General features: G+C 38.7%; 1 protein-coding gene across 3 annotated transcripts in view; it reads left to right on the forward strand.

Moving 5' to 3' along the window:
- LOC129777071 (uncharacterized) overlaps positions 1 to 17,132 on the forward strand; it is a 183,357-nt gene that overhangs the window by 123,613 nt on the left and 42,612 nt on the right. For all 3 annotated transcript variants that reach the window (XM_055783137.1, XM_055783135.1, XM_055783136.1), the window contains one exon: positions 437 to 866. In XM_055783137.1, coding sequence (XP_055639112.1) covers positions 437 to 866 — 430 coding nt within the window. The remainder of the gene's footprint in view (positions 1 to 436; positions 867 to 17,132) is intronic.

A 17,132-nucleotide genomic window follows, 5' to 3' on the forward strand; every position in this document is an offset into this window, starting at 1 on the left:
TGACATCTGACATCTTCGATTGTTTCGATTCTCAGTGATACATACGGTGATCGAGAGCCCCACATGTGCAATACTCAGTGTGCTTCCGATGCTGATTCTCCGCACGAGTCGGTTCAATGTGGCAAACTGTTAGTGATTTTTTCGTGTACCTAATCCACCAGCTATGCCTTTACGATAACAGCAGTTCAAAAAATGCCCAAAATAATAATAACAGTGGCAGTGGTGTTACTAATAACTATAACAGCACCGGGGAGCATTTCTGTGCGAACCTGCCCCACAATGATCCCGTTATTAACCCAATTAATATCAGCCCTCGCAAAAACCAACGATATCACCACTGCGGTGGTTCCCCAGGTCCTGTTCCTGGTCCCGGTCCCGGTGCAGCCCAGAAATCCTGCAAGGATACACCTAACGATGACATGTATTCCTATTCTAGATCGATCATCAGCCAACGGATCGATGATCGTAGCTCGGTAAACCTTGTGCCAGGAGCCGGCGGTCGGCGCCGGTCATCCTCGGTACATGGTGGCGGCTCCATTATCGGCAATGGCCGAACGGTTGGAACGAATGGCACTGGAAGCGATCGCGACCTTTTAAACAACCTCAACGATTCGCGCACTGGCAGCGGTAGTAGTGGGTCTGGTCGAAAAGAAAGCAACAACTGTGTCCAGGCGCAAATCGAACGAATGTTCAATGATGTCGCCAAGGAGCAGAATGGCGACGGTTCCACGCAGGCGGCAGCGATAGGCGGGCAAAATTTTTCCGTGCGCTGTCTTGGATCATTGCCACTCAAGGATAAAGTCACCAGTTTGTTGGGTCTCCAGGAACCACTGTGGCAACTCTACCTGAGTGGGGCCGGACATGGGGTAAGTGAAATTTCCATATCTGCTATCGTTTCTTCATTTCAGCATAACCTTGGAAATATGTCTCCATCTTCAATCACTTTGGAGTTTCATCACACCTTTGAGTTTGTGAAATGAATAACGCTCCAATGAATTGCATCGGTTTGTTTGTTGTGGGCCGCTGCTGTCACCATGATAAAGAATGGCACAAACAAACAAACAAAAAAAAACTGCCCACTCAAACTCATTCACGCGTTATGAGCTGAATTGCAGCATTCTGCATAAATTCAACCTCGGAATCGAAACCAAACTCGCGTGCTTCATGTCATAAAACATCTGTTATCATACCTCCTAATCTTCCGCTCCTCACCAGCATGCGAGGATACTACTGAATACACAAAGCATGCAGAAACATAAACTGATATATATCATTGATTCTTCATTCCCTTGGGCTGAGGTTGAACACTTATTAAAATCACCCAATCGAGGCTAACGATCAGTTCTTTCCACAATGATAATCACATTTTTGTTTTCCTAACCATTTCGGTAAACCCTTTTTTTGCTCATCAGATATGATAATCGGCCCATTGTCCAATTATTTGTGTGTTTCTAAATGCACTCCGGCCCACCCTTGTTTGCAAAAAGGTAGTCCGCGAGAACGTTTGCATTAAGGAATTTCGAAGGTTCCAATCGTCCGAAACCTTACCTTACCGTGTGCATTATTACGAGATTTCGACGTGGCCCTCTGTCAATCGGAGCAGAATATAAAAGGGCTTATTTGCAGCACACGTTTGTCGGTGCAGTTTCAGGGTTTTTCGTTAATCGTTTGTATTCGATCGTTTTTTCCACCTTTCGGTAACACAAACCTTTCTAATAAGCTGATGACACAACTATTATCAACACGCGATTTGGGATTTTTTCGGGGATAGACCCAGGCGTCAACAGCACATAATAGTTATCGAAAAACGATCAGCTGTGGCCACATAGTAATGACGCAACTTTGTCGAGAACTTGGATATCTACGCTACATTAGTGTGAAATACTGGAAGATAAAAAATGACCTAACGGTGTTTTTTTTATGATGATGGTCCCGCCACCTCCTCCTACAGAGGTTTGAGCAAGACGAGTTATCTAGAAGATATTATTTTTTTTTCTCAGCTTTGAAATCGGTTTAACAAAAAAAAAACGAACTGATTGTACCTACAGATATAAATTAAAATTTTTTATTTTATTACATTATCAATACTCAGTTTTGTCCTCCACAGGGCCGATACGGTCCCGACAAGGCCCTCGCAGCCAATTTGTCCACCAGAGCACAAGCCCAACCGCCAGCCTAGTTTTGGATAGACAAAAAGTATCCCCATCCAGAGAAGTCGAGAAATTTCACAGGCATGACCTTCCCGATATCCCGATTGTTCTGGTATTAGCAAAGCGTTAAGATTTAAATATTCTGGAACTGGAACTCAAATGGTTCAAATATTTTTTCTAATGTGTTGATGGGACGAAACTCTTCGGCTTTAATCAGCAACCAGCAACCTTTTGAATAGGAACTATTAGGAATTCTTTCCAGGCACATGCCCAGTTAGTAACGATTTGTTAATGAGGTCCAGCAAGATGTAATCAATAACATGAAAGCAATATTGTATAACCCAAAAAAAAGCAAATAGTTCTAAGTTCGTTTAATGTAATAGGCTGAAAACTTTAAAATCTACAATTACTATTAACCGGCTGTTTAATTTCATCAGGTTCATCGACCAATTCAATAGATTGATTGATCATTGAAACACTATCGACAAAATAATTATTAAACTTAGCTGCTATTACCTGTTCAGATTGTTCAAGAGTGCCATTGAAGGTTATGGACCGCGGTTTACTGTTACTAGGTCTCAATAAAGTTTTCAATATTTTCCATAACTTTTTGCTGTTGTTTTGATGCTGATAAACTTTCCTCTGAATATATTCACAACGAGTTTTCTTAATCTATTGTAATTATATATTGCGCGTTGACCCTTAGAAGGTGTGACAATGGGTCAAAGAAATGTTTATTGTTTTCTTTTGAAATTTATATGAAAATTATGTGTTGAAAATTAGTATGAAATCAATTTCTCAATAATTTCTAGATAATTTGACAACATGTAAGTGTTGCGGTGGAAATGATTATGACCCGTTCCATGAGGTTATGCCCCAGAGAACCAAATTTCAAATCTAGTTTTAGGAGAAAATTGAAAACGTTATTTGAATAAACACTAGTTATATCATAAATTTTTTGTAACAAATTTACTTTTTATGCACCAACCTTTGAGAGAGGCGAGTTTAAAAACCTACATAATTATAGTAAACATATTTTAGGTTTTCACTATTTTTATGTTTCTTGAGATATCTCTGAACATGCTTAACCAAACTTCAATGTCTATATACCATTCAATGGGTGATTACATGCTTGTTTGAAGAGCCGTGGGTAGACCTACGTTTCATTTTGTATTTTATGAGAAACAAGCATTTGAAAAACAGGTATTCTGAAGCGTTGGCACGTCACAAAAATAGAGCTTTTTTTTTACTTTATCAGATGTACATAGGTTCAAACATTTTTATACTTGGGATTCTCTGAGCAAGCAATGAAGGTCAACAACCCACAAAATTTGGTTGAGATCCGTCCACAAATAGAGGAGCATCAACTGTCTCCAGAAGTTGTTGTCACGTCACGAAAGTATACGATCCATTCCAGTGTGACGTAACAACATTTTGACTCACTACAAACACTTTTTTTTGCGTTTTCATGAATAATGCACACAAAATTAAACGATGTTATAGTAAAATTAAGAAAATTTCCAACAATAATCATCAGTTGGAGAGTATTTTATAGTTAGATTGGCTTGTTCTCAGTCGAACACTTTTGTGACGTGGCAACACCTGAATTGGACTGTTGAACATTAATGATTAATTTAATTAATTACAGATCCGTTTCGAAACATACAAATAATCGTTCTCCTATGTTTTATCAACAATATATGAACGTAGATTCCATAATATAAGATATAATCTTATTTCAACTTCCGGTTTGCTGATGGTAGTATTGAATGCTAAAAAAATATGGGAACCCCATACGATATGGGCTTACCAGCGGAAATCGAATATCGTATTCCGATGCCATTTTGGAATCGAGGATGGTGACTTCCGGTTCGTTAAAACGGATATAAAAACCGGTAATAGCATGAAATTCCACAATACGATCGTGAGTGGTAATGTTGGCATATATCCATGGGTGCGCGAGGAAGAATACAAAAATAATGTTTGAGTGGAAAGCACTTAGCCTTAGAGCAACGTGTGTGGAGTTATACAAAGAAAGTGCATACGCAGAAATTTGTGTTTCATTTCTATGACAGCCCCCCCTTTGGGAGAGGAGTAGAGAGTAATCTCGAGTAATGCAGAAATTTGAATTTCATTTGTATGGCAGCCCCCCCTTAAGGAGGGAGGTGGAGAGTCTCACCATCATAGAAACATTTCTTGCACCCTAAAACCTCAATATGCCTAATTTGGTTTCATTTGCTTGATTAATTCTCCTGTAATGCAGAAATTTGTGTTTCATTTCTATGGCAGCCCCCTAAGAGAGGAGGGAGGAGTATCTACACCCAAAGTTAATTTTTAGCACATGTTCTGGCATCCCGATTCATTACATTAAGTGAGCTGAAAGATAAAGGATGTGTCACATCAAATTGCATCACGGAAAAAACGCTGTAGAAATTCGCCCAGTAGACCGATCCTTTTGAAAATTTCAGACAGTAAAATAAAAACTATTAAACAACTTTTGGCATTTTCTTTTTATTCATACTTCGAGCCCAAGCCCGTATACTCGCACCTTCCTCTTTACCCCGTCCATAAGGTTCTGTACAACGTCATGTTGTAGTTTTTTTTTGAACAGAAATCCATTTTCTCTTGAAGTCCGCCTCCGATTTGACAACTTTTGGGTTCTTCCAGGGGGCCTGCTTCATAATCGCCGAATATTTCTCTATTGGGCGAAGCTCCGGCGCGTTGGGCGGGTTCATTTCCTTTGGCACGAAGGTGACCCCGTTGGCTTCGTACCACTCCAACACGTCCTTTGAATAGTGGCACGAAGCGAGATCCGGCCAGAAGATGGTCGGGCCCTCGTGCTGCTTCAATAGTGGTAGTAAGCGCTTCTGTAGGCACTCCTTAAGGTAAACCTGCCCGTTTACCGTGCCGGTCATCACGAAGGGGGCGCTCCGCTTTCCGCAAGAGCAGATCGCTTGCCACACCATGTACTTTTTGGCAAACTTGGATAGTTTCTGCTTGCGAATCTCCTCCGGAACGCTGAATTGGTCCTCTGCGGAGAAGAACAACAAGCCCGGCAGCTGATGAAAGTCCGCTTTGACGCAGGTTTCGTCGTCCATTACCAGGCAATGCGGCTTCGTCAGCATTTCGGTGTACAGCTTACGGGCTCGCGTCTTCCCCACCATGTTTTGCCTTTCGTCGCGGTTAGAAGCCTTCTGAACCTTGTATGTACGCAAGCCCTCCCGCTGCTTGGTCCGCTGGACGAATGAACTTGACAAATTCAGCTTTTTGGCGACATCCCGGACCGAACTTCTCGGATCACGTCAAAACTGCTTAACTACGCGCTTGTGATCTTTTTCACTGACGGAGCATCCATTTTTGCCGTTCTTCACCTTCCGGTCGATGGTTAGGTTCTCGAAGTATCGTTTTGGTACTCTGCTGACCGTGGATTGGACGATTCCCAGCATCTTACCGATGTCCCGATGTGACAACTCCGGATTCTCGAAATGAGTGCACAGGATTAATTCACGACGCTCTTTTTCGTTCGACGTCATTTTTCCAAATTTACGAAAAATTGACAGTGAAGCATGGCCAACGTGATCTATACACTCTTATCTGATTATAAGCGAAAGCTGAAGATATAATTCCTAAAAATTAAATTTCTACAGCGTTTTTTCCGTGATGCAATTTGATGTGACACACCCTTTAACATAAAATGTTCTACTCCTTAATACATGTATATCATTTGTATAATATATATGCTAGAGCCAATATGAGGGAGCGAAACAGGAGACACATTTAAATGAAAGCATATGAAAGCTTTTCGTATAGTTTGCCAAATACACGGCCCAGGCAGAGAAAGATATATTCTCGTTCATGTTCTTCTTTATCGTCTTGGAAAACACCTTCCAACTTCATTTTATGATGAGGTGTAATATTATCACGCTCCTTTATGATAGCGCTGGCAGTTATATGGATATCGTGGTTGTGTAAAGTAACTTTGCATTCCAGCCGGCCTTGGTTAGATCCCCATTGACGTCGAATGGACTTTTTTTTTGCACAATCCCAAATGAAAAGAGAAAAGAAACCAGAAAGAGATGTCTGCTCGCATACATACAAACCATTTTTAAGCTTTTAAAATAGCTCATTATTTGCGCATTTGACTCTCATGCACAGGAAATGGCATCATTTCTGCCAAAGATGACATGTTTTCTGCCAACGTTAGTTTGGGTGTAACCACCGTAAAATGTTTATTGCACCCTAAAATCTCCACATGCCAAATCTGGTTTCATTTGCTTGATTAATTCTTAAATTAATTAATGCAGAAATTTGTGTTTTATTTGTATGGCAGCTCCCCTTAGAGAGGGGTGTGGAGAGTCTAACCACCATAGAATCATTTATTGCACCCTGAAACCTAATTATGGTTTCATTTGCTTGATTAATTCCCAAGTAATGTAGAAATTTCTCGACGTTTGGGATTGTCATAATGGACCCACTTTTCATCGCCAGTAACGATTCGATGCAAAAAAAACCCTTGGAGCAGTTGTTCACACGTGAAGAAACGTCGTTCGACGCCTCGTGGCTTCAATTCATACGGCACCCAATCATTCCCATTGCTTTTAAGCGATCGGAACGTTCTTCGTCTTCCAAGTCAAAATTACCACTTATAAACCGTTCAAACCACGTCCGACACGTTCGCTCAGTTGGAGTATAGTCAACATAAACTTCCACCAAAATGCGCAGCTTTTTTGTTCATAATGAAGTAATGAAGTAACACTCCCCGCAAAAACGCTCTCTCGTTGATACAAATTTCGACATATTCGAAGTGGCAAAAAATATGTTTTTTACTCTTCAACTTTTTAACATATATTGAAAAAGACGTTATTAGCTTTCCAACGAATGTCTGGAAATTTGATTCACTGGAATAATAATCAAGTTACACCATCTGTTGTAAAACCGAAGAAACTTACCGAGGAGGCGATCTGGCGTAGTGGTAACATCCATGCCTCTCACGCTGAAGGTCACGAGTTCAATTCTCACTCCCGACATTCTTCCAAAAATGGAAGTAAAAGTGACGAACCAGCCAAATGAGTTGAAAATCACTATAATACAGATATAAAAAAAAAGAAACTTACCGAATTTCCTAGAATTTACTATTTTACTATGGCTAGTGGAAGGTATCTGGATAGAATGATTGAAGTTATTGTTATGAAGGGTGTCGTGAACAAACATAATTGAGTGCATGTCGCAAAGGCTAACTATTGGAAGAATGTTATGGAAACTGTCTGCATATAATTGCAAAGTAGGGAACAATACTGGTTTTTTAAAAATAGTTTTCAAGCATCTGTTTTGGAGAGTTGGAAGTTTTCTCAAGTGAGATTGGCATGTTCGACCCAACATATACTATACCCAACATATGCTATAACAAGATACGAATGGACGTGAGTGAAATAAAATTTAAAAAGAATGCTGCGTGCTACGAAATGGCTTACCCTGCGAATTATCCCACAAAGAGATGAAATTTTCTTCTTAACATATTCGACGTGACCAAACCAAGAGAGTGTTGAATGAAAAATCAGACCCAAATATTTGAATAATTCGACTTCCTTGATTACACATATGTTTAGCATAACACTGCTGTGTTGTGAGACAGGCTTTCTAGAAGAGTGGAAAAACATACATCTAGTCTTGAAGAATCTTCAAATCATGATTCATGCTGCAAACTATTTGCTCAACGTTCGTTTGGGGAAAGAAAAGTGCGGTATCAACTGCAAAGAGACGCAGACTTCCCTCAACTGGAGCCTGTATATGTCGTTAACGTACAGAAGAAATAATAACGGACCTATGTCACTCCCTTAGGGTACGCCCACTCCAATAGACTTCATTGAACTGCTAGACACACCTACTGCTACAAACTGTTTTCTTTCTGACAAATAGCTGCGAATCACGTCGTGTGCAACCCCCCTGATTCCATAGATATCGAGTTTTTTCAGCAGAACGGAGTGGTTCAAAGTGTGAAATGCTTTACGTAAATCTAAGAAAAGTACACCTACTACTTGCTTGGAATCAATTCCATACATAACGTCATCCAACAATTCAGCAGTTGCGATTCCCTTTCCGAAAACCGTATTGCAAGTCATACAATACTTTATGCTTGTCAAAAAAAGATGTGATTCTTTTAATTAGTAATTTTTCCAGTATTTCATAGAAAATTGACAACATTGAAATTGGCCGATAATTGCTAGGATCACATGCGTCTCCCGATTTGTAAATAGGAACAACCCTAGCAATTTTTAGAAAATCCGGGTGGTAACCTGTTTCCAAAATTTTATTGAAGGCTTCCGACAGAATTCGAGAGAAAACAATGGAGTTACTTTTGAGAATATCAGTTGAAATATTGTCGAAACCGCAACTTTTTCAGCAAATTAGTTGTATATGTTCAATTTTTGTGCTTGACCTATTCTCACCCCCACTCAGCTTGTTTTTCAACCCTTCACAATGAAGCCAAATTTACGCGAGTTTTTACGAACTTTTTTCGCCAGCCAATCAGAAACTTGCGAAAGAGCGACAAAAGATAGAACCTCCCAACCTTTTACTGTGAAAAAATACGAATTCGCGTTGTTTTGACAGTAGCCTCTGCCCACATCGGACAGTTGGAACAAGGCCATCAAGATAGGTGCAACGAGATATAAAAAAATCGCTCAGCATCGATAAAATGATTTAAGCAATATTCAAGCTACTATTAAACGGTTCACAGCAAAAATATTCGCAATATTTGTCAAAATATCAATAACATTTACTTTCTCCGTTTTTGACCCATTCTCATCCCCAGCGACGGTACACTGTAAAAATATATTACTCAAAAATTGAATTCAATGATAATAATTGTTGTATACTTAAAGATACACCCTTGGTTATTTTACGTATATATTTATTAGAAAACCCTTCCAATTTAATAAATTTTGACATATATTGGTACGGTGTCGAACTCTCTAAAATGGAGATATGAATTTTATTAAATAGGACTAACCGTACAAATATAACAATTATTGATTGCATTTGTTTTTTGTAGTTTACATGGTTTCGAGACCAAAAGCGAAACCATTTTTCTTTCTTCATTGAAGAGATTTTCAGCCGAAGGAAAAAATTAGCGAAAAAAATAAATAATAATTTTTGAAAAAAAGTGGAAAAAGCTGGATTACCCTAAAATGGAAATGTGCACACTAATGAAAAAATAAAAAATACGAAAATCTGAGAACCACTATATCGGTTTGGCATGGAATGACTGAATACTTTCTGTTGAGATTTCTTATGTCAAATAACGCGCCTTGTATATATTCAGAGTGGAAAGCTTTAGAATACGAGTGACCACAGTGCAAGTCGGAAGAAAATTCTTTGACGAATCGAGAATCGAACCCGAATCCCCGGCATGATAAAGTGTGACAATAACCACTCGGCCACGGGAGCAGGCTCACAAAATGTTTGCGAAAAGTAAAAAGGAAGGGAAAGAAGGCAGCTTCCAATGGAATAATACGATGCATTTCTATAATATGTGTTATTACAATAAAAAAGGTACTTTTTGTTGTTTTAATGTAAACACATTTTACTGTTCATTTTTTTTTATAACATTGGCATTTAAGCGATATTCAACCTTTGTAAAAAATATATGTTTCGTTCATATTCAAGTGTTAAAATGCTATTTAAAAATACGATAGAGAATACTAGGCAGGAACCCTCAAAATAAAGTATCATATAGTGTCAGTTCGGAACATTATACACCCGAACTAGCGTTGCCAGAAAACATTACATCTTCGGCAGAAAAAATGCCTTTTCGTGTCCTGAAGCATCAAATGAGCAAATAAAATCATCTGTCTCAAAAGCTTTAAATTGTTTGCATGTATTAAAGTTGACGTCTCTTTCTTTTTTCTTTTTTCATCTCTTTTGCGATTGCACCAAAAAAAATTCAAACGACGTCAACGGTGATCAAACCAAGCTCTGCTGGAATGCAAGACTGTTTTACACGACCACACTATCCGCATAGCCAATGGTGCTGTTACATAAATTCGTGATAATAAAGGGTGTGTCACATCAAATTGCATCACGGAAAAAACTTATTCAGCGCGTAGCACACTATATCGTTTTCTTTTCCAATCATGGTGACCAACAGAGATGCCAACCTTCCTGATTTTTCAGGATTTCCCAGACTTTTTGATACGTTCCCTGATATCCTGACAAACACTCAATTTTGCCTGATTTTTCACTTTTTACTTGCCTGATTTTTCACTTTTTACTTTACTTTTACTTAATACGAATTCGCGTTGTTTTGACAGTAGCCTCTGCCCACATCGGACAGTTGGAACAAGGCCATCAAGATAGGTGCAACGAGATATAAAAAAATCGCTCAGCATCGATAAAATGATTTAAGCAATATTCAAGCTACTATTAAACGGTTCACAGCAAAAATATTCGCAATATTTGTCAAAATATCAATAACATTTACTTTCTCCGTTTTTGACCCATTCTCATCCCCAGCGACGGTACACTGTAAAAATATATTACTCAAAAATTGAATTCAATGATAATAATTGTTGTATACTTAAAGATACACCCTTGGTTATTTTACGTATATATTTATTAGAAAACCCTTCCAATTTAATAAATTTTGACATATATTGGTACGGTGTCGAACTCTCTAAAATGGAGATATGAATTTTATTAAATAGGACTAACCGTACAAATATAACAATTATTGATTGCATTTGTTTTTTGTAGTTTACATGGTTTCGAGACCAAAAGCGAAACCATTTTTCTTTCTTCATTGAAGAGATTTTCAGCCGAAGGAAAAAATTAGCGAAAAAAATAAATAATAATTTTTGAAAAAAAGTGGAAAAAGCTGGATTACAATGGAATAATACGATGCATTTCTATAATATGTGTTATTACAATAAAAAAGGTACTTTTTGTTGTTTTAATGTAAACACATTTTACTGTTCATTTTTTTTTATAACATTGGCATTTAAGCGATATTCAACCTTTGTAAAAAATATATGTTTCGTTCATATTCAAGTGTTAAAATGCTATTTAAAAATACGATAGAGAATACTAGGCAGGAACCCTCAAAATAAAGTATCATATAGTGTCAGTTCGGAACATTATACACCCGAACTAGCGTTGCCAGAAAACATTACATCTTCGGCAGAAAAAATGCCTTTTCGTGTCCTGAAGCATCAAATGAGCAAATAAAATCATCTGTCTCAAAAGCTTTAAATTGTTTGCATGTATTAAAGTTGACGTCTCTTTCTTTTTTCTTTTTTCATCTCTTTTGCGATTGCACCAAAAAAAATTCAAACGACGTCAACGGTGATCAAACCAAGCTCTGCTGGAATGCAAGACTGTTTTACACGACCACACTATCCGCATAGCCAATGGTGCTGTTACATAAATTCGTGATAATAAAGGGTGTGTCACATCAAATTGCATCACGGAAAAAACTTATTCAGCGCGTAGCACACTATATCGTTTTCTTTTCCAATCATGGTGACCAACAGAGATGCCAACCTTCCTGATTTTTCAGGATTTCCCAGACTTTTTGATACGTTCCCTGATATCCTGACAAACACTCAATTTTGCCTGATTTTTCACTTTTTACTTTATTAGAATGATAATTATCCGTAATAAATATACGAAGTTTTCCTGGTTGGAAATGAGAATTGTCATAATAGCCTACATAAAAAAGCTCTCCAGTCCGCACTTGTTCAATCTTTTTTTGTTTATTATTTATATATTCCGAAGCGATTCACTTTATCGATGATACCCTGTCGACATTTATTAAAGCTTGAAGTTGGCTGGAAAGAAAGATACTCTATCAGATTAGCATGCCCGAAGGGAGTTTCAAATCGTTATATTTTGAATTAAAATAATTACTTCTTGTTTTTTGAATACTTAAAACACGTAGTCCTAATTCTTACTTTGCAACTTTGTTTATACATTTCCTGATATTTCCACAAAAACTCATCATCATTAGCATAATCTTCCTAAATTGATCTCAAAGCTGAACTTATTCATTATTTTCGAAACTCCAGGATAAAATGTCTAAGCTGTGTGAAAGACGGCGAAAGATCGTGGAACAAAACTGTGCACATAAACTTGAATAGATGTATGTTCGCCTATAAAAATCATGCGTTTGTGTTTCCAAAAATCGTTTCAAACTTTCCAGACAAAACAATATGCGCTATCCTGATTTCTCTTGATTTTTATTTTAAGTTTCCCTGATTTTTGAAAATAATAGTTGGCAACCCTGGTGACGAAAGTTATCTCATGCCAACCGAGAATTCTATTGGTCAAAGATATTGTGAGAAATTTTGAATGGTACTCGGAAATAGTCATTTGAGTATGAGAGAGCTAGCCCGTGAATTAAATATCTCTCACGGCCCGTTCGTCATATTTTGGTTGATGTTTTGGACATGGGAAAAGTCGCAGCACGACTAGTGCCAAAAGGACCCTTTATTCGATATTTTCTTCGCAATCAAATGGCTGAAGTTATGTTTGAACGACCAAATTCTGAGGCCACCGCCATCCAACGCATAATTACTGACGACGAGACATGGGTGTGACTTTTTCCTATTTCCGAAACTCAAATTGCCGCTTCCTGGGACTCGTTTTGACAGCATAAATTTAGATGACGAATAAAGCATTTCCTTTAAAACAAAAACTCTCGGTATATTTTTGACAGAATGTATGCTTCTTCTAGAACAGGGGTTTTCAAATGGTGCTATGCTAGTTATAGCAAACACTCCCACTTGAAAACCCACCATGAGAAAGAAAAATTCACTGAGCACATAGTGATAGACCTTGTTCACTTATGGTCAGATTTCGTATAATTGTGACGCGCAATTAAAATAGAGCTGTTCCCGATTAGGTAACATCAATACAAACAGGATTTGTTTTAATGATTTAAAAAAAAATAGGTGCTTCGATGAATATTTTTGCTCTAAAAAGTGCTCTGCCAAAAAAAATCTAAAACCCTCTGTTCTAGAGGATCATACTTGTCTTCCAATGTAGTCTCATTCAGCTTCTCGTCTTTGCAGAATTTGTTTGCAAACTTAATTTTTGGGAAAGATAGATCAAATATTCCCATGGTCGTAATATGAGGCTTTTTGTTTTTTTAATTACTCAAAAATGTGTATAAGTCTTATAGTCCTTCAAGACTTCCTTCCTTCACCTGATCACCTGAAATCTATGTTTCCTGTTCATACAAATGGTCCAGCATTATTCGAAGGGTTATGTTCTAGACATGTTTGATGGACTGCATACTAATAAGTGGTAATGCCGGATTGACGAAATATTGCACATCGGTACAATGAAATATTTTGGAACAAATTAACTATTTGTTCAGTTAGAATAAGTTGTTTCTTTGTTATTATTAAGACTGTGTTATTTAGACTGTATTTTCTGTTGATGCAAAAGATGAACAGGTTTTATATCCATTTTAGAGAGAAGCTTCATGCGCACTAGAATGGGCTTTTCCCTGCTCTAAATAAGTTAATAAATAAACTACATTTTATATTTAACCCCTTCGCGTACGATTTAATTTTCGAAAGAGCATACCAAATGCAAATGCTTCGATGGGTCACGCATCGAATATTTCACTACTCTGCTGAGCGTCTTGGCGCCTTGTGATATCCAAGCGAACCACGAGTGAGACTCGATGTTGTAAAGGGTGTGTCACATCAAATTGCATCACGGAAAAAACGCTGTAGAAATTCGCCCAGTAGACCGATCCTTTTGAAAATTTTAGACAGTAAAATAAAAACTATTAAACAACTTTTGGCATTTTCTTTTTATTCATACTTCGAGCCCAAGCCCGTATGCTCGCACCTTCCTCTTTACCCCGTCCATAAGGTTCTGTACAACGTCAGGTTGTAGTTTTTTTTTAACAGAAATCCATTTTCTCTTGAAGTCCGCCTCCGATTTGACAACTTTTGGGTTCTTCCGGAGGGCCTGCTTCATAATCGCCCAATATTTCTCTATTGGGCGAAGCTCCGGCGCGTTGGGCGGGTTCATTTCCTTTGGCACGAAGGTGACCCCGTTGGCTTCGTACCACTCCAACAGTCCTTTGAATAGTGGCACGAAGCGAGATCCGGCCAGAAGATGGTCGGGCCCTCGTGCTGCTTCAATAGTGGTAGTAAGCGCTTCTGTAGGCACTCCTTAAGGTAAACCTGCCCGTTTACCGTGCCGGTCATCACGAAGGGGGCGCTCTGCTTTCCGCAAGAGCAGATCGCTTGCCACACCATGTACTGTTTGGCAAACTTTGATAGTTTCTGCTTGCCAATCTCCTCCGGAACGCTGAATTTGTCCTCTGCGGAGAAGAACAACAGGCCCGGCAGCTGACGAAAGTCCGCTTTGACGTAGGTTTCGTCGTCCATTACCAGGCAATGCGGCTTCGTCAGCATTTCGGTGTACAGCTTCCGGGTTCGCGTCTTCCCCACCATGTTTTGCCTTTCGTCGCGGTTAGGAGCCTTCTGAACCTTGTATGTACGCAGGACCTCCCGCTGCTTGGTCCGCTGGACGAATGAACTTGACAAATTCAGCTTATTGGCGACATCCCGGACCGAACTTCTCGGATCACGTCTAAACTGCTTAACTACGCGCTTGTGATCTTTTTCACTGACGGAGCATCCATTTTTGCCGTTCTTCACCTTCCGGTCGATGGTTAGGTTCTAGAAGTATCGTTTTAGTACTCTGCTGACCGTGGATTGGACGATTCCCAGCATCTTACCGATGTACCGATGTGACAACTCCGGATTCTCGAAATGAGTGCACAGGATTAATTCACGGCGCTCTTTTTCGTTCGACGACATTTTTCCAAATTTACGAAAAATTGACAGTGAAGCATGGCCAACGTGATCTATACACTCTTATCTGATTATAAGCGAAAGCTGAAGATATAATTCCTAAAAAAATTTATTAAATTTCTACAGCGTTTTTTCCGTGATGCAATTTGATGTGACAGACCCTTTACTTGAAAGGGTTAAACAAGCTTTTATCACAGTGCGTGGAAAACTGCAAGAGATCAAGAGTGCAAAAATACAAGACAGCACTTCTGGACTTTTGATCTCTTGCAGTTTTGAACGATTTTTGAACATTTGGCAAAGGTTTATATAGTTTTCGAAACGCACGTCTTGTTATATGTATAAGCATCAGAATGAATTAAACTTCGATGGTGTTACTGTGGAACAAGTAAGGCTTCAACAAATCAACAAATAAATCTCTCCAGCACAATGAACATGAGCACGAATTTTATTCATCAAAGCTCGGTCAATGTATTGCATTGCACTGAACATGCATACCCATAGTGGGCCACAATGTTTTGTTTCAAAATGAGTACTCAGATCAATCTTCCATAATGACCCTAATCATGTGTGACCTTGCTCCGACGTTCGATCATTCTTGGCGTAGATGCATTTCAGTGTGTCGCTGTTGCAGCATTTGAACTCAAATCCTTTGGAAAAGAAGAACCAAACATGCTTGCTCGCATTCCGTTACAAATTGAACGAGTTTATTGTTTTGCTTCTGTTCCAACAAACATGGATGATGGCGTGCAACGTACGATGTAATTTGGATTGGCGAAAAATTTGTCATAGGGTCAGGACCAAGCAAACCATTTGTCATGACAATTGTCATGCGTAAGTGCGAAAACAGAATAGAAACATACGGTATGAGGCATGATGTCGACGCCAACCTCTCTCAGTTTCTATTCTGTTTTCGCATTTTCGCATGACAATTGTCATGACAAATGGTTTGCTTGGTCAGGACCAATCGAACAGAAAATTGACCCCAAAATCTGGTCTCTGCAAATCGATATAATCGGAGGATTGGCGAGAATGTGCGAAATGAACATATTTAGATACATACCAGTTTAGTATCTTCAGTCGAGGTTACATGACTTTTCCAGAAATTTCAAATATGCGAAAAGCTTCTGTTGATTGGTTCGTTTGATATGCGTTTATCAAATTTTATGCCATCATGGATGCGAAACCGACATGTGTACGAACTCGATGGAAGACTCCCGAAAATGATGGGATTTTTGAATCACACCAGCAGCTGGTAGACGTTGTAGGTTCGTTCCCGAGAAAACTAATTAAAAGCTCATGTTAACGATACGAACAGCGAACGAATGGTTGTGTAAAGACAACTTGGGATGTTGTTTTGAGTTTTACGAATTCAATTGCGGTGTTGTGCTCAGTTTGCCGGCAGCTCCGTTCCATCACATTCGCGAATTCGCAATGGATGGCTCCGAATCTTAACAAACATCTTATTAGATCATCATTTTCGAATAAGAGTTGGGTAAACATGGATGCCATTGACCAATTAACATTACTAAATGACAGTTTAGCACCTAGCCTTCTTCGAACGGCAATCACGGAAAGTGTGAGTGCGATGAGAGATAAAATCTTGTGAAAACTTTGGACATACGGTTTCAATTAGTTTCAGTCGATAAAGCTTGTCATCTCCGGCGAAGCCGGTGAGTAACACGACTCGAACTCTGGCAAGATATACATCAATGCAATAACTGTGTTGTTATTGTAACATACTTTTGCTAGACTATGTTCACAAAACTCTATATAAAACAGACATGATACTATGAACGACATCTGAAACTACAGAGAAAAAATAAACTCACACAACACAATTATCGGCTATGTTGAATTCTCTTCAAAAAACAGTTGAAATTCGAAATCCAAGTGGATATCTTCAAACTCAAACAAGATGGAATTTTTCCCACAACTCTGATTGGGTTGTCTCACTCTGCCGATTCGATCACTTTGTACAACAATTTCCGATAATTTTCCACCGTTTATCGTGGAAAAATGCATTTGCCGTTATTTCGTGTTATCATGGAAACATTCTTACAGTGTACCGCTTACGGTTGTAAACAAACAGCTGCAAAACTTTAATTGATAAAGTAGCATCTCTCACGCCTCAAAGCTCTGTTGTTTATCT

This window comes from Toxorhynchites rutilus, chromosome 3 (assembly GCF_029784135.1).
Source record: "Toxorhynchites rutilus septentrionalis strain SRP chromosome 3, ASM2978413v1, whole genome shotgun sequence".
Taxonomy (NCBI): Eukaryota; Metazoa; Arthropoda; class Insecta; order Diptera; family Culicidae; genus Toxorhynchites; species Toxorhynchites rutilus.